The sequence below is a fragment of the Apostichopus japonicus genome, chromosome 8 (genome assembly GCF_037975245.1).
Source record: "Apostichopus japonicus isolate 1M-3 chromosome 8, ASM3797524v1, whole genome shotgun sequence".
NCBI classification, from domain to species: Eukaryota; Metazoa; Echinodermata; class Holothuroidea; order Aspidochirotida; family Stichopodidae; genus Apostichopus; species Apostichopus japonicus.
Genome location: NC_092568.1, coordinates 41,372,918 through 41,392,382, shown reverse-complemented (window position 1 = coordinate 41,392,382; position 19,465 = coordinate 41,372,918). Strand labels below are relative to the sequence as shown.

The window sequence follows — 19,465 nt, the reverse complement described above, 5'->3', positions numbered from 1 at the left end:
ATTGGCATCACCAGATTGAGGACAATTCAATACAAAATAATCTTTCATATTCACAAAAATATATAAAAATATATAGAAATTAAGTTCCTGTCTCTGACATGTGTTTTTGTGTTTAAAGTCGCTACCAGAGAAAAAGCAATACATCAAATTCCAACAACTTCTGGGGCCTTCGCCCCCCCACCCCACCCCTGGATCTCCGACCAAGGCTTTGAAATAAATTCCATAGAAATTTCCCTCTCTCTCCACCTCTGTTTCTCATGCATATTGTGCTATATATTCGCTAAGAGAGAACAATAAATATCTGAAAACGCTTGAGCTTCGCCCCCTGGACCCCCCACTCGGGCTTTGAGATATACATTCGAGAGAATTATAAGTGTAATGACTCTTTCTGACAGCTTCCAAAAAGGCGAATAAAAACTATATAAAAGTGCTGCAACTTTTTGGAGGTCCTGCACTCCCAGACAATAACAGTGTACAGTTGTAATTAATATAACGCAAGTTGCCGCTTTTGTTGGTTCATTTTGCGAAACGTTGCTCAGCTAGTCACTGCAGTCGGTCGCAAAAAGCCAAATCGGTTTCGATATCGATCAACATCCCTCTTGAAAAATGGTGAATGTCCGACCCTGGTTATATGACATTAAAGTTTGTCACAAAGATGAAGCATGGGGTGTGCATGGAGTGGGGATAGGATGAGATCCTCACCCCCTAAGTTTGTGCATTTTATACAGATGCGTTTTTGCACTTCCAAAATATCTGCCCTAAAACCGTTTTATTCCTCCCACCCCCCCCGCCCCCACCTGCTGCTGCCACTGCACAATACTGAAATATAGGGAAAGATTGATTGTAACATAACAATATGTGAGTTTTCATGCTGAAACACGAGTAAATGATGTGTAATGTTACAATTAGGAATGTAACACGAGCTACTAATGTGAACCATAATTTTGTTACATTAATCTTGAAGTGTTATGTGATGAACCATGTTTATCATGTCAGTTAGATTTAAATGATCTGAGTAATAACCCAAATCTTAGTATGCTTAAAATTGCTAAAAGCTTAAATAGTTTTTTCAAGGTGATTCTGGATGTTCATAATATTTGCAGACATCGAGGAGTGTTAATTAATCAATCGAATGCTTCAATGAGAAAACATCAGCCAATACAAAAATAGAGGGCAGCATAGCACACAAAGACAGTCCCCACAGTGCCATAGGTGTCATACAACAATTAGCTGCTCTGTTGACTTACATTCTGAATTCCACACTTTCGGGGGACACTGAGCATAGATGGAAGGGACACACACACAATCTTAAGATACAGTGTTTTCCTGTGCTGCATTTTTGATGCATTTTTCAACTGTGACAGGTGAACCCCAATAATTCGAAAATCACTTGATCTAAGCAAGCTGATATATCTGCAGCAGAACAAATCGGTTTTCATTGCAGCTGGCAATCCTCAACTACTCTTTATAAACAGTGAGGAGTTTGTTACATGGTTGTGAAAAATGGTTTCATATGGGTTGTGTTACACAAGAAAACAATAACACAGGCTCTATGTTTGATTTATTTGGCTAATTCCATTCCACCATCACATTATCTTGATCCCTTACCCCACCTCTTAACCATCAGGACCTCCCACCCCTTAACCATCAGGACCTCCCTAACGACAAAGAACAAAAACAAGTAAACGGACACAGTGCATTTGGATTTAGTAGCCATGTTGTTGTAATATGACCACACATACATGTACAAACACAAAATATTTGGAATCACTGTACATGAGATAATTATAAATGTTTCTTAGTTAAGCCTAACTTAGACCTAGGTCACATACAGGTACACTAACGCTTGACGAACACCCAACCAACAAGGGATGCTTCAAAAAATGAGGAAAAAAAAAAAGGAAAAAAAAAAAAAAAACGAAACTATGTAGGCCTAGGTTTAAGAAAGAAAAACAAGCGGACTGCAGTTTACCAATAATCTCAGCAACATACACATTATTTTGTCATTTTTCGTGACTTTTTTTACTGTCTTTTAGCATATTATCTTACGATGTGGAAATTAATCACAACACATCATGCTGTTGCACAAGTACATTTTCTCTTTATTTAATTTCCAACTTCACGGTATTGTCTACACACTATATACAGAGAGAGAGATAGAAAGTTACACTATCAAAATGCAAATTACAGAAATCGTCATAAAGTTGTTCCACTTTATTTGCTGCTATTCTTAACAGTCACGTTTCTTTTTATCAAGGTTTCTTGAAATTTTGACAATGAAGATTTAAAAATTCTTTTGCCAAATGGCCTTGACTTCTAAAAACATTTTTTAATTGTGTCTGATCACGGAAGCACAGCCTCTAAAAAAAAAACTAGATGAAAACAGCCTCAGCGGAGGGTGTCATAAACATGGAAATAAAAATATGTAATTGTTAAATTAATTTAATTTAGTTAAGGTATTAAAAACTGGCTGTTCCTAAAGTCCTTTGACCTTTAAGGAATCTGTTAAAACCAAGTAAAATTGGAAATAACCAAACCTTCCAGAAGGTTTCACAGAGGCTTCTCTTTATTGTTTATTATTAGTAAATATCTCATAAACTTGACAGGATGAAATTGTTCCATTTCTTTGGATAATTCTCTCCTTATAAATGCTTTGATATTATTTTATAATCTCACATTCTCTACTGGTATTTCAGTATATTTAAAGGGCTTACATTTACTTCCAATAGTAAACCAAAGTTCTTTGATGTTGTGGAAAGCTGGTGCTGCCATCTCTGCCACACTGTGCACCAGCAGTCCTCAAACATTGAGATCCACAACTACTCAAGCGTGCTAATCACTACTTTTATAAGTTTTTGTTGAGGTTGCATGGGGGTGGGGGAAGTACCCACCACAACCCCTGAATCCGTGCATGCAAACCTCATCTTTTATTGCCAGCATCCAACAAACATTTTTCTTTGTGGTTTTTATCCTCTGTAATATTTGAGAGCGTGGTACCTAGGCTACAAGCTTGCTTGAATCATTCCTGTGCATGTCAGAATTGTATAAATTTATACTTGCAGGAAGGACTAATATTCCTGCCACAAGATTGACCAGAGAGCAATCTGATCTGTGGTGTCATTGACTGTTTAGAATGCATGTTAGTATCAAGTTGAAATACCAAAGCAATTCTCAATCAGTTTTTGTATCCCAAAGTGTTCATTCTGTTTTGGGAATATTATAAGATGATAAATAGTCAGTGGACATACTTATTGACAGACGGACAGAAACATCAAAATGTCTTAGTTTCGTTACCGTAGCCTTTATGCATCTGTGAGGACACTCAAATATTTGACTCATGATTTAACGATAGGTACGATACATGCTCATGAATAAACATTAGGTAATACTACTATGTGAACTTTTATACTACAATATACTACAGTGTGACTTGTATGTATGTATATGTATGTATGTATATTAGATCCTCCTGCAAGCAGGAACTCGCGAAGAAGCCTAATTGGCTTATCAAAGCCGCAAGCTGACCGAAGTCAGTCTCTTACATTCATATTTAACGTCCATGATTATGAATTGTTAATTGTCAATTGTTAATTGACATAAAGAGGAACCTTCATGTAATAACGTTGTAACATAAGGATAATTCACTGTGGCCTTTTACCGAACGGCAAATATAATGGGAGTCACTTGGAGTAGGTTGCACTTCCCATAAAATCTTCCAGCTTAAATCTACAGACACATCAAAGCACATTGACATCGTACAGTTCTGGTGTAGTAGCCCAATTTTCAGCAAATCAAATTTTACATACATTCAAATTAACTTTGAACACTTAATGTTTATTAGCATTACAAAAGGCAACCACAACAAACAGCAGCCTTTGTTTGTCCGAGATTTGTATTCCTTCATTCATAACAGTACAGTATGCATTCAGCATGTTAGGGTGTACTTATTACCCCCCAACTTACCCCTTTCCTTAAAACCATTGCAGTCCATAGTGTTTAAGTTAACAATATAGTTTGCTTTACCCTCTTTAAACGTAATACCTGTCTCCGATTAATTACATGTTACATTTCCCATTTGTCCTTTCAAGATAAATTTGGAACTTTCAAAAATGCCATCATTAAAAAATCCATTTTCAAGACTTTTAAATATTCATTTTTCCAGTAATCTTGCATGAATCAAGAATGACGATCACTCACCCAGAGATCTGAAAACACAAGAGTCTTGTCAAAGAATCAGTAGCTCAGTTACTCAGCTATAAATATTTTGTGATCAACAAATTCCATTTTTGCCCCAAAATTTCATCAGTCTTCCGAAAAGTAAGAGGAATGAAATGGAACGTCTGCAAATCCATACCGTCAATCATCATCAGCACATCCCAGTTAAAATAAAGCGAGGTAGATGAGGTAATAAAGAGGGCTAACAATCAGGTAAAGAAGAGGAGGTGCAGGAGTCAGAAAAGGAGGGTTACAGGAGGGCCAGAAAGACTGCAGAATATTGATATACAAAACAGATGTGCACAGAACAAGGATTACAAAATGAGAAGTTATAGACAGGGAGGGTCCACTGACACCCATCAAATCAGGTCTTATTTATCAATTGCATTTTAATAATAAGGAAGATACTACTTCATGGTATTTAGCACAGATACTTGTAGTAAGGATTCACAGCGGCCAAACGTTGCTTCAGATTCAATATGGCTAAATTTTTTATTTTTTATTATAGACTTTTGAGGCTGGCACTTAAAATAACATCGACAAACTTGTCAAACAGACCATGCAAAAGAAATATTCTCAAATCTGATAAAGTGTTTGAATCGGTAGTATAAAGCAAGAAATGGTTTGCCAGTGGATACAGCTTCATATTTAAGTCCTAGTCACTGTACTTTCTCAACCTCTCAATATGGTGACCTCCATATTGACTGCTGGTTAATAATAACTCTTGTTATTGTTCCACATATGGTCTACATTGAAGGCCTAGCATGTTAATGCCTAAATTACGATACCAATTAGTATTACCTTATGAATATTTCATATCCTTTTTTCTACTTCTCTGTATCTTGGTGTTTTGATCCTTGTACTGGCTAAGCTATTAACACCTGCTTATATAACCCATCAAGAGCAATATTATTCTACATAATGGTATGAATATTTCATAAACTATCATATTTCTCTTCAATAAGAAGACAGCTAATATGACCTTGACAGTGACCATTCTAAAATTATCATGTTAACATCCACCATTACATATTAATCCTTAGCCAGATATTTCATCTCAGCCATAAGTAATACATTAAGAGGTAAAGATCTCTGCAATTTTTTGTCATCTCGATTTTGCTTTTTTTTGGGGGGTTCAATATTTATTATTTATGAACCTACTATTATAGTAAGAATAAAACCAATGCTGTTGCCATTAAAGACATTTGTTCACAAGGGCGTCATTTTTTGCCAGCATTTGTAAGGGTTACATGATCGAACAAAGGCGCCTACAGATAGATTGACTTGTGCCTTTATGTTTCATCTAGACCACATATCACCAAGCCATTACCATAAGTTTTTGATTCTAAAATAAAACATGATTCTGTCTTTCATGGTCTTTATAAGGTAAAGCTGACACAGATACTCTGTTGGAAGACTTGTAAAGTTCCAAAGAAATTAAACTCAAGTTAATACTTAAGATATTAATGCGTTAAAGGACGTCAAAAAGGGGTAGAGGAAGGGTGTGAAAATTATCCACATGGGTGAAGAATTTGATCTTCTGATATTTAGAGAGAGGTACCTGAGGAGGGTACCGATGGACACACAAAAGTAGAGTTTAATAATTCAGAGAGAGGAACATAGTAGGTTAGGATCAGCAGGGGGGGGGGGGGTTGGGGCTTGGTAAAGGTGGGTTGGGGGGGATTTGCTATGCTGAGATGGCCTCTTCTGCAGACCGACCTGAATAATACTGTTGGTACTGATTTAATTTCAACAATTCCATAATTCAAGTAATGCTTGAAAATATTATTTGAGATGACGGAGAGAAGAACGTGCCGATTAGGGAATGGCATATTTTTGATAGAGACATCATGCCTTGTTACTTACATATCATTCATACCCCTGCCAGACAGAACTGTTCAGTAATATTCAAGATAGAACCTATGAAATGAGATGCAAGTACTGATGGCAGGAGGAGCTTGGATTGATATTAAGTCTGCTCAAAGTTTAACTGTCGATTCTCTGTATCAGTAGTAACAGGGTGGAACCCTAAAATCATGATTCCACATTCGATTGTGATGACATAATCTTTTTAATTGTTGAATCTTTTCAATTTTACGACAGTGTCTGGCAACATCCGCGAGAATAAACACTACAGCAATTTCTATGGAGAATTTTTTTATTTTTTTGAAAATAAAGTATCTGATTCAAAGAGGCTTGACATCTTGCACAACCACAACAAATGTTTTTGCAATTTCACAAAGAAATAGAAAACAAGATTGCAATAGTAAAGCTTTGAATTTACACTTTTCATCATAATGACATCATTACAATGTGATGTCTTAAAGTAACCAGTTACCCTGGCAACGAAATGTCCAATCAACCATACCATGCAGTGTGAAATATTGTGTTCAATATACAGTGTTATATTGTCTTTGCAATAGCTATCTCATAGTAGGCCACAGGATACCCCTATAAACAGAAACCATAGAGAATATGATACACTGGGGAGGAGTCATACCGACATAGGCAAACTAATCATAATGTACCAGGGTTCAAATCAACAGTAGAACAAAACATCTGGGTCCATTTCCCTCTTCAAATGGCCAACAGACTTGCATCATCCTGACATAAGATTTCCAGTGTCTGAGGTGCAGCCTATAAGAGAGGGAGGATGGCCTGGTGTGACTCATTCTTCCAGAGAGCCCCCCCTCCTCCCCATCGGTACTCCAGCCTCATCTTATTTATCCATCAATTGTCATTATTATTATTATTATGATTCTCATTATTACAGATTGAATATTTCAGTGATGAGAGGGAAGAGTGTCTCAAATTTAGCATCTGGTAGCTTCATCTTCATAAGGTCGTCTATATGATGGGTCACCAGGTCACGCACATTCGTTAAGGTCATTATCAGCTTAGCGAAGAAGACCTTATCATCTGGGTGGTTGATCTTGGTCAGGGATTGGAGGGTTTCAACCATCGGTTTTTGGATTCGCTCCACAGCCTCTCTGTCCATGATATCTGGTCGGTCTGTGAATTAATTAAAAGACACGAAGGTCAAAGGGTGATAGTCACAGACATCATATGCACGACAATTAAATATAGGAACAAATATGCCATCGGTAATGAAAGAATGCAATTGGTTTCATCTCATGCTTGTGCTCATTAAATGTGGATTTTTGGACTCCACCTAACTGTAATATTCCTGCACTTGTGATTATTCTGTGCAATCTACATCTTACTTTGTAAGTATTGTATTTTGTATATTGTATGGTATTATATATTGTATTGTATTATATTTGTGTTGTATTTTTATTGCATTTGTTTTGTATTGTATTATACTGTATTATATTTGTATTATAATTGTATTGTATCCAGTATTGTATAATATTATTTATATGGTATTTTATATTGTATTTTATTATATTTATATTGTATTATATTTGTATCGTACTGTATTGTATAGTATATTGCATTAAATTTGTATTGTATATTGTATTATATTTGTATTGTATCTTGTATTGTATATTGTATTTGTATTGTATTTTATTATATTTATATTGTATTATATTTGTATCGTACTGTATTGTATAGTATATTGCATTATATTTGTATTGTATTATATTTGCATTGTATCTTGTATTTGTATTGTATTTTATTATATTTATATTGTATTATATTTGTATCGTACTGTATTGTATAGTATATTGCATTATATTTGTATTGTATATTGTTTGTATATTGTATTATATATGTATTGTATCTTGTATTGTAAATTGTATTTGTATTGTATATTATTATATTTATATTGTATTTTATATTGTATTTTATTATATTTATATTGTATTATATTTATATTGTATTATATTTGTATCGTACTGTATTGTATAGTATATTGCATTATATTTGTATTGTATATTGTTTGTATATATATATATATATTGTATTATATATGTATTGTATCTTGTATTGTAAATTGTATTTGTATTGTATATTATTATATTTATATTTATATTGTATTTTATATTGTATTTTATTATATTTATATTGTATTTTATTTATATTGTATTATATAATTTGTTTTGTATTATATATTGTATTTTATATTGTATTGTATTATATTTGTATCGTACTGTACTGTATTGTATAGTATACTGTATTATATTTGTCTTGTATATTGTATTATTTGTATTGTATATTGTATTATATTTGTATTGTATATTGTATTAAATTTGTATTGTATTGTATTGTATTGTATATTGTATATTTCTGGACATTCATATTAACTTAACCATCTCTCATAAGTGATCAGTCTGTCCTAGTGATGATGAATCCATTCTGACTCTCTTCAATGTTAGGATTCAACCTTGCTATGTAGTAGAGCATGAAAGAGTGTTATAATGTATACAAGTTTGATAAGTAAGTAAAATGTACATTACTGAACTAGCCAAGACAAAAAATGTTACATTCTTTGGAAGTACTCTTACAGTTTTCATTTTTCCCCTCACAAAAGCCATAGGAAAGATAAAAACTCGAGAGGGTGAGGATTTATGTAAAAAATAATAAAGATACCTTAAAGGACACAACCAATCATCACCTCCCAGTGTCCCCCCCCCAACCACCCCCTCCCACTGATATTAACTGTGATAACTCTCAAATTTAACAAAGATAACCCAATTCATAGTACAAGATTGGTAAGTTCCAGCAGGAATCAGTATTTTAATCTTCTTCCAGACCTCCAGCTATGAAACGTACCAATTGATTGTGATATCAAAACAAAAAAGCATATTCTGCACTTTGATAACAGAAAATAAATACCTGAAAACTGTTATTAAACAATTGAAAACTTCAAAGTTGTTCACAAGAGACATTACAGTATGCTACTATATAGTTAATTCTTTGTAGAGCCATCAAAACTGGTAAGGATTGATTTTCAATTTCTTCTTTCCCCGCCAAAGAAAAATTTGTATATCCTGACTTAAAATTGGCAAAACCTGCATATTGGCATAACAACAGTGTCACTTAGAAAAAGAATCAATTCCTGTTTTTGTATATTTTTCCGTCTAACGTCAACCAAATTATCGGTATTTTTCTCTTTGTGTTTTTTAGCTATCTCTAACAGTGGTTGTTAAGGAAGGTGAACAATGATCAAGTTTGTATCAGAGGCCTAGCCATACCTGGTGAAATAATAGTAATAGCCTGTAATAGGGCAAACTCCTGTCTGGTTAGAGTCATTTGATTTAGACCCTGGATAAATTTCAAAGTCGGCTCCGTTGCCGATGAGAATCCCGACATGAGCATAGAACTGTAGCTCCATTCACTGCCCGTGATGTCATCCACGACTGTGTTCTTTTCCGGGTTATAGTTCTCAGCACACCTTAACATCAAAATTTCCAAAATGGCATGTTTGATTAAGACCGCTTGGTCCTCGTACGAAAGCTTCCTAAACGCTGGTATTGCCTTGGTAAAAGAGACTGTCTGTCGAATGACCACACCCAAAAGGGTCATGTTGTAAATGATCATTTCCTCTCTAGCAGCTGGCCGGGAAGGAGAAGATGAAGAAGATTCCATCTCCGATTTCACTCCTGTTACTGATTTCGGAGAGTCACTGTCCAAGCTGGAACAGCTGGTTTCCATGGGGCTATCAGAGGGTTCCTCCTTAATTTTCACTTCGTCTCTGTTGTAGACACCATTTTGATGGTGTTCTTGAGACTTGGGTAAGCTGTTGTTAGGGTGATGATTGAAGGACAAGTCCACGGGGAACGCTGGTGCCCTTTCACCGGACATACCGTTCATCACACACATAAACATGTTTGGTAATTGCTGTGCGAAGATACTGTCCGCTCCTCCATCACTAAACAGTTGTGCTTGCAGGGCTCGGACTTTCCCCATTAATTCCTCAAATTTGCCGTTGGGCTGAAAGAGAAAAGATGATCGATATTAGCTCTAATTTACCACAAATGCCGTTATTGGAACATTTTACTGTTATACTTAACATTGTACAAAATGTTTGGCATTAGACAAACTGACCTGGCGGTGCTCCCTCCGATGTGACAAAGATTTCCACAGACTAAACTGCTGCTTCAAGAAATGATATTTTACAGTGCTCCTAACTTATAAGGTCTAAGTGGTTCCATGATGTGGGTATTTATATCAATCCCTGCAGGCTATGAATCTCACCATCTTACAGTTATCATTCACTGTCCTCATATGATAAGATCCAAACCTCCCTTACCAGTTTGACTATGGCAAGATCTTACTGGAAAAAACCAAGGAATGGAATATATTTTCAAATTCTGCTCAGCTAGAACAAACACACATCATACCATACCATACCATACCATACCATACCATACCATACATCCTCAACCCCTTTCCCAGAGCAGCAAGTCTTAGAATTAGAAGAAGTAGCTCAGATTTATTACAATTACAAAAGGCGGTCAGAGTCCCCACTTCATCTAAGGAGACTTAATTAAGGAGACTTTTTAATTTGTCCACGGACTGACATGTCCACAGACTGACAGACTTGTTATCAGCCCACACCATATGGTCAACCTGACCTTCCTCTCCACTGATACTTCCCTGCAAAGAATTTAAGTTCAATGAACCGTGGTGTAACGATGCTAACTATCTTTATTCTGTCTAGGACACAGCAGAGCAATGATTATGCACAAATTAGCACTGTTTCTTTGTAGATGTACCCTGATTAGAAGCCATTCATGATTGAGCATACTGTAGCTCTGATAACTCAAAAAAGAAAAAAGAAAAAAAAGGAATACAACTCATAGTAACAAAAAAACAATGTCCTTATTAACATCACATGTTTTTTGACATTCAAAAACATTTAACATTTACAATGAGCTAAGTTTGACCTAAATAAATTTGACATTATTCTTTATATAATACTACAGCAATACTGACTTAATTTTAAGGCTGTAAATCTGGAGTAATCTTAGTATGATGGAATGTTTCCTTGGTAAACATTCTCTCCTCATGTTAAACATCAATTCACTTTTGATGTACAGATAATGTTGTGTAGCTACCATGGCAACAACTTGCTATAGAAAACAAAAGAATGTTGTCTTTTCATCTTTCCAACAAATCAGGTAATATTGGTGAGAAAATGTATCAGCAGTCCTTGATAGAACAAGATACATAGGAAGTAATTAAAGACATAATGATTGTTGAAAAAGTCACCTGGATGACTGATGCACGAGACCCTGACAGGTAGGTACATACCAATATCAGACAACCATATATTTGGTCAATATTAATCATGATTTTTCCAAGGTCTCATGAGCTGTCGCTCAAGGGAGAGGTAGGTATGCAGTCAGAGTGTGCTTGCCAAATGCCACAGCAATTTTGCTGTTTTTTGGTTTTTGGAAAGATCATTTTCTCATAACTGATGTTGATCATTATTATTCAGATCCTATTTAGAAGGATTAAAGAGATAACCAAAGCCAAGTTTTGAAATATTTAGTGGTTTTAAAATGAGTTTAACTGTATGGTAGCAAGTAATAATGTCTTAAATGTCATTTCTCTGTCTCCACAAGGCAAATTAACCTGTGCTTGGAATACAGTAAGACATTTCTACTTGATACTTACTAACTTCCCTTCTTGGCATGATCAAACTCCTGATTTCTGTTTTTGACCAGCAACTCTATCTAGACAACTTTATCCCCTCCCACCCAATCCCCTAAAGCCTTTCCCACCCCCTTACCACACCACACCCCCCTTACCACACCACACCCCCCTTACCACACCACACCCCAAAGAACATAAAGTAGCCTTCTTCTATGCAGAGAGGCAATTTATGTATATAATTTGATAATCTTTTTTAATCTAAAGCATGAGTTTGATGTAGAGCATAGCACTCTTGTTGACACCTCATTATCAGCCATACAACAGACATACTTGAAATGTGTGGTGATGCGGTACTGACTCAAGGTGATACCGAGAAATAGAATGCTTTATTACATTGACCCAACACTTTCAATGGATGCTTCAGAAGCATAAAGACTTTTAATTATCTACATAAATATCCATACTTTAATTTAATGATAAGTTATCCTTGAGTTTTACTGGCAATCACTTGTGTCTGCATTTTATTAATCATCATCGGAAATTATTCCTTTTTGTCTGTACAATTTTCAAACCGATAACAGTAATGTAAAACGATTAATGATGTGGCTGCTGCAAGATTCCTGTTAATATATATGCATCCAATGTCTGGTTGGTCTGTGCCATGTTCATGCCAACCACTGCACAATATCCCAAACACATACAAACATAAACAAACACATACAAACACATACATCCCAAACACATACAAACACAATATCCCAAACACATACAAACACAATATCCCAAACACATACAAACACAATATCCCAAACACATACTTAGAGATTATACATTATAACCTACATGATAACTTTTCTCAAAGGGTTTCATGAATTTACCTTGTGTTGAATATTGGTGACAGTGGCTTCCTTCTTGGCCTTTTCCAGGGCCCCGATCAACTCTGCTTGGGATGGAGAGAGTTTTGGAATTGTGTCTGAAATAGTTGGAGGAACGGTAGAGGTACTGACAGGCATGGTGGGAGGAGATGCCTGTTGGATGTTATTGCTCTGTTTCTTCTTGTTTTTCCTCTCCAACGGTTTTCTTGTCTCTAGCCTCTTTTCATCCCAAACACCTGTGACAAAGATCAAAACAGCATACAACATATGTCATAATGAAATGGATCAAACATAGAATGGATCAAAGTAGCATACAACATATGTCATAATGAAGCACTGGATCAAATATAGAATGGATCAAAGTAACATACAACATATGTCATAATGAAGCACTGGATCAAACATAGAATGGATCAAAGTAGCATACAACATATATGTAATAATGAAGTGGATCAAACAGAATGGATCAAAGTAGCATACAACATATATGTCATAATGAAGTGGATCAAACATAGAATGGATCAAAGTAGCATACAACATATATGTCATAATGAAGTGGATCAAACATAGAATGGATCAAAGTAGCATACAACATATGTCATAATGAAGTGGATCAAACATAAAATGGATCAAAATAAACTGTGATGATCATACATGAAATTATTAATTGGATAACACAGTGATTATACTACATGTAACAGACTAAATAAATAGACTGTGATCATACATCATATTATGGATCATATAATCATTGATGAAAACAACATGAAATTATCTTGGTTCAAAATGTTGTTAAAATGTAGTTCAGGACAACATTTGCTATAATTAGTGAAACATTAAAACATTCCAATGAGAGTAGCATGGCGCTCTTCAGTTCATCTGTAGGTTTTCGTTGACAGGAAAAGAAAATTATATTTGAAATAAGCTTTTAAGCATTATAATTATTAATCATCATTAAACTTTTAATAGTAATTATGTAATTATTATGCAGCAAAATAAAGTAAATTAGTACGATTATATGCTTCTCTGTGGCTTATCAAGTCCAAACACAACCCTGGTGACATAAGCTGTACAAGATTAGTTATTCCCTCTGAATTTATTGATCATGATTTTTGGTGATTCTTGTACCCAGTCTGTTGTTTATTTATCTTTGTTTTCTTCTATTGTCATAACCACATTCACATTCTTGTCACCAAACAATGACAAGTATTATCCAGTATAATTAGCTGTTGCTATATGTACATAAAAACAACAAACGTTTGAAATAAGAGAGATATGCTTTCTTTTCCTCAGAGTTGGTTAATATTTTATCTTTCTTTCTTTGCCCAGAATGTTATCAGTTATTTTGGGACGTTTTCTTTTTATGGATTATGATCCGAGTCATAGTTTATTTGAGCAGGGAGCATTAGGTCACAGCTACCTCAACTGCGTGACCTAATTGAAATACACCAGAGATTCCATCTGACAAAACATTGGATCAATACCTGAGAAGCCAGAGCCTGGAGTCACAACCAGGATAATAAACTCTACAGACCAACTTGGATGATAGTCCCTTCCCAATTCAAACTTTGGCATAAATTTATCAAAATATTAGGAACTTCTCTATAGATTTGACAAATGAATGCAGTATGAACAAAACAGCTTGGTATTTCATCAGAACGAGAGAGGAAATATGGCTAGAACTATATTGACTTGATGTCTTCACAGCCAAAATATCAGTGACATTATACCTAAATCGCATGTGGCTTTGATGTACATACCACAATAACCATTACTCATGTCAACCAATTAAACAAGTAATTACCCAATTATAACAACTAACCAATTAACCAACTGTACCATCATCCCAAAGTAAATTTTATTGATATATTAATGATTGATATAGTTTTGTATTAACACTGTTTGGTTCTCACATAGCCAATGAAACCTGCTGATAGTTTCTCTACAATTCTACTGGTTCAAGAAGTAAGAACAAGGATATTACAAGCATTGAACGGTGACACTTTCACAATTTGCTTCTTACGAAACCAATCTTGTAAAACATGACTCATGTAAACATGACTCTTGTAAAACATGATTCTTATAATATATGATACATTCTACCTAGCTATTACAATGTAACATGGCCACATAACAGGCATCTTCAATTCATTCTACCTAGCTATTACGATGTAACATGGCCACATAACAGCCATTTTCAATTGATACATCTACCTGACTATTACAATGTAACATGGCCACATAACAGCCATCTTTAACACATTCTACCTAGCTATTGCAATGTAACATGGCCACATAACGGACATCTTCAATACATTCTACCTAGCTAGTACAATGTAACATGGTCACATAACAGCCATCTTCAATACATTCTACCTAGCTATTACGATGTAACATGGCCACATAACAGCCATTTTCAATTGATACATCTACCTGACTATTACAATGTAACATGGCCACATAACAGCCATCTTTAACACATTCTACCTAGCTATTGCAATGTAACATGGTCACATAACGGACATCTTCAATACATTCTACCTTGCTATTGCAATGTAACATGGCCACATAACAGCCATCTTTAACACATTCTACCTAGCTATTGCAATGTAACATGGCCACATAACAGGCATCTTCAATTGATACATTCTATATAGCTATTACAATGTAACATGGCCACATAACAGGCATCTTCAATTCATTCTACCTAGCTATTACGATGTAACATGGCCACATAACAGCCATTTTCAATTGATACATCTACCTGACTATTACAATGTAACATGGCCACATAACAGCCATCTTCAGAACATTCTACCTAGCTATTGCAACGTATCATGGCCACATAAGAGCCATCTTCACTTCATTCTACCTAGCTATTACACTGTAACATGGCCACATAACAGCCATCTTCAGAACATTCTACCTAGCTATTGCAACGTATCATGGCCACATAAGAGCCATCTTACACTGTAACATGGCCACATAACAGCCATCTTCAATACATTCTACCTAGCTATTACACTGTAACATGGCCACATAACAGGCATCTTCAATACATTCTACCTAGCTATTACACTGTAACATGGCCACATAACAGCCATCTTCAATACATTCTACCTAGCTATTACACTGTAACATGGCCACATAACAGCCATCTTCACTTCATTCTACCTAGCTATTACACTGTAACATGGCCACATAACAGGCATTTTTAATTCATTCTACCTAGCTATTGCAATGTAACATGGCCACATAACAGGCATCTTCAATTGACACATTCTATCTAGCTATTACAATATAACATGGCCACATAAGAGCCATCTTCACTTCATTCTACCTAGCTATTGCAATGTAACATGGCCACATAACAGGCATTTTTAATTCATTCTACCTAGCTATTGCAATGTAACATGGCCACATAACAGGCATCTTTAATACATTCTACCTTGCTATTGCAATGTAACATGGCCACATAACAGCCATCTTCAATACATTTTCCCTAGCTTCTGCAACACTGTAGAAAAGATTACTCTATGATAATACTGCAGCTGATTCCTATTAGCGTTAGTCCTGACACTGAACGCTAAAACAAAATTTACCTGAATATTGACGGATCAAAGCCCCTGAATATAGCAATGAATCCATATATAGTCATACATAGATACAATAATATTTCATCCCCAGTATTAACCTCTCCTGAGTTATCAGCTAGAGTCAACCTGACGTACTTTTCACTGAGGAAATCAATTGTTATTAATTCAATCATTTTGATATGACATGACCTATAGCTACAAAGGAGCTAATTACTTCTCCCCACAGCCATTTCTAACAAAGTTATGAATTTTCTGAATGCAAAAAATATGGTTACTTCATATGCTCTTCTCCGACCTAGAGGCCAATCCAGCAGACCTCTCAGATGAAAACTAGACCTGCATCTCTTAGCTTAAGATGCAGAAAGCCAGTCTTGTCAATGACATCACCTCATTCAACAGACTCTGCTTAATTGATACCCGACGGATAATGTTATCTTTACGCTACATGACTTGAGGACTTTATGCTTCCAAAGTCTCCCCCTGATCTAGCGAAAGGATTTCAAGAAAACAGCAGATAATGAAGGAAGGAAGGAGAGAGACGGAGAGAGAGACAGAGAGCAAGCTACTCGAAAGGAGGTGAATGCTACAAATATGCTGATGGTTTTAGTCTAAGATTACAGCTGCTATTCACAATGAGCTCTGTGAGCATTATCCGACTAGTCAAATAAGGGAAACATGTACACCAGTTGGTACTATGTTGTTCATTAAGGGAAGTTCAGTTATAAACTAGCTGGTATATTACAGCAAAATGCTATTGAAACAAAATGGACAAAGTACATAAAACCATGGAAGAAATTTAGCAGTCTTGTTCACAGAGTGATAGTATTTTCCAGTACGATGATAGTGTTGTATTATTTAGCCGAGGATGTAACTATTACGGTTCTTATTGTAAATCATAACTTTATTATTAAATTTAGTATCGAACAGCTGTGATAGAGAGTAATGAGAATATATAACCTACATTTAAATATCAATCAACGATAAAACATTTCCAACACATTCAACATAATTACCCATCCACACATTACCCACACATACAACATAATGCCCATCCACATATTACCCACACATACAACATAACACCCATCCACACATTACCCACACATACAATATCATACCCATCCACACATTACCATGAACAGTTGAACATATACCACATCACCCTTGAATATATTATCCACACATAATATATTACGGTGTTACCAAAACATACAACATATAACCTATTCTACAGAATACCCCACACATGCAACAAATTACCCAATAATACACATATATACTGCTTATTCATTTATACTGCTTATTCATACACAATACCCCACACATGCCACAAATTACCCAATAATACACATATACTGCATATTAACCATTCATACATAATACATTACTGTACCCTAAAATATTACTGAATGATCCAACAGTATCTATCCAAACCTGTCTAACTTATTTCCATAATTTTATAAAAGTGCTACAAAGTGTTGCGTATTAGATCAAGCACAGTACAATTCCCTTCCATAAACCAAACTAAGGGAGTGAAGATAGCTACCGGGTTCAACTTGTATTACAAGTCAATATTCTGACCATGTTGGTAGTTTTGTCATTCATTGTAAAACTGCTGAGCAATTTAAAATCTGTATCATCATCTCTGAAGTTTACAAGTCACCCCCTCCCTTAATTTCATAGATGTAGCATTCACTGGCAACTGACAGTTAATAGAGAAGACTACAGCTATAAATGTAACAATATAAATCTATGAAGCATCATGCTAAGTGATTCCACTGAAAGTTAATAACTTGTTATTTTCCTAAAATTGATGTCCCTCATTGTAAGTGCTCCCTTGATGGATTGCTTTGAAAGTTCAGTTTTAAGTTCAAACTTCTAGAAATGCACAGTTTACAAAGAACTGTTTCTATTTTCAGAAGTTTAGAGAAGGTATAAAGAATCAGTGTTCAGGGAGTGAACATTGTTTTGTGCAAGAAACAACTGAATTACAAGAATCATGTGAATTACAAGAATCATGTGAATTACAAGAGTCATTGTTTACATGAGTCATTTATTACAAGAATCAAGTTTGATAAGAATCATGTTTTATAAGAACTGTGGTTTACAAGAATCATGTATTACAAGAATCATGTATTATATATTACAAGAATCATGTATTACAAGAATCATGTATTATATATCACAAGAATCATGTGTTACAGGAATCATATAAAATAAGAATCATGTGTTGCAAGAATCATATATTATAAGAATCATGTTTTACTAGAGATGTATGAGTCATGTATTACAAGAATCATGTTCTACAAGATCTGCTGCCACCTTCCACTATCTACATTACTCACATACTCTATTAAACCACATGGAACTCACTGGTGAGACCATGCAACTAAACATTGATAAGACCAGGATTGTATATCTGCTGCCACCTTCCTCCACTGAGCCTGTATCTGTTCATAGTAGTGTTTGTTGGTAGCTGTATTGTACTGTATATGTTCACAGGAGTGTTTGGTGGTAGCTGTGCTATACTGTATCTGCTTGTTGTAGTGTTTGTTGGTAGCTGTGCTGTACTGTATCTGTTCATAGTAGTGTTTGGTGGAATAAATGTGTTCCTATCTTGAAGGACATGGGTTGACAGTCCACATCTAGTGCAATCAAGTTGGCAAATTTGTGACACAAAATATGGTCACTTTGTCCTCCCTGAAATGACATCCTTTTATTCAACTATTTGTGTCGTAAGTAACGTTACATCATCCCTATGATTAACATACTTCCATGTATAGACAGTTCCTACGGCTTGACGTCGAAACCCATTTGTGAGTGTCCCGAAAGTCTAGCGGGACAAAGATACTTTCTTGAAATGTTGCGATCCAACAACTCGTCAGCAAATTTCATTACCAATTAATTGTCTGAGCAATAAAATCATGAATATTCATGAGTTCATAAAAAAACCCCCCTACAATTCAGGAATCCTGCAGCACCTATGACCCAACCTGAATTGTAAATAAGCAAAGAAAATATTGCTTCTTTAACGACCAAATAATTGTGTCGGGATGCAAACAGCTTGCTGGGAAGGGAGCAAATAATTTGGAAATGTCACCCTGAAATGGCTGGAAACCACCTGTTTCATCTCACTTAGACCATCATCAGAGAAACTTGACAGTGCCAATGTTTATGGAATGTTCATTTATCATGCTGTAAATGCCTGCAAGG

The 19,465-nt window shown here is 35.3% G+C and overlaps 1 protein-coding gene across 5 annotated transcripts in view; it reads right to left on the bottom strand.

Moving 5' to 3' along the window:
- Positions 1 to 1,699: 1,699 nt before the first annotated feature.
- The window catches only part of LOC139972054 (vitamin D3 receptor B-like), a 238,195-nt gene continuing 220,429 nt past the window's right edge, over positions 1,700 to 19,465 (bottom strand). For all 5 annotated transcript variants that reach the window (XM_071978947.1, XM_071978948.1, XM_071978944.1 and 2 more), the window contains 3 exons: positions 12,660 to 12,892; positions 9,375 to 10,113; positions 1,700 to 7,227 (listed from right to left, as the gene is read on the bottom strand). In XM_071978947.1, coding sequence (XP_071835048.1) covers positions 6,983 to 7,227; positions 9,375 to 10,113; positions 12,660 to 12,892 — 1,217 coding nt within the window. In that variant the 3' untranslated portion in view covers positions 1,700 to 6,982. The remainder of the gene's footprint in view (positions 7,228 to 9,374; positions 10,114 to 12,659; positions 12,893 to 19,465) is intronic.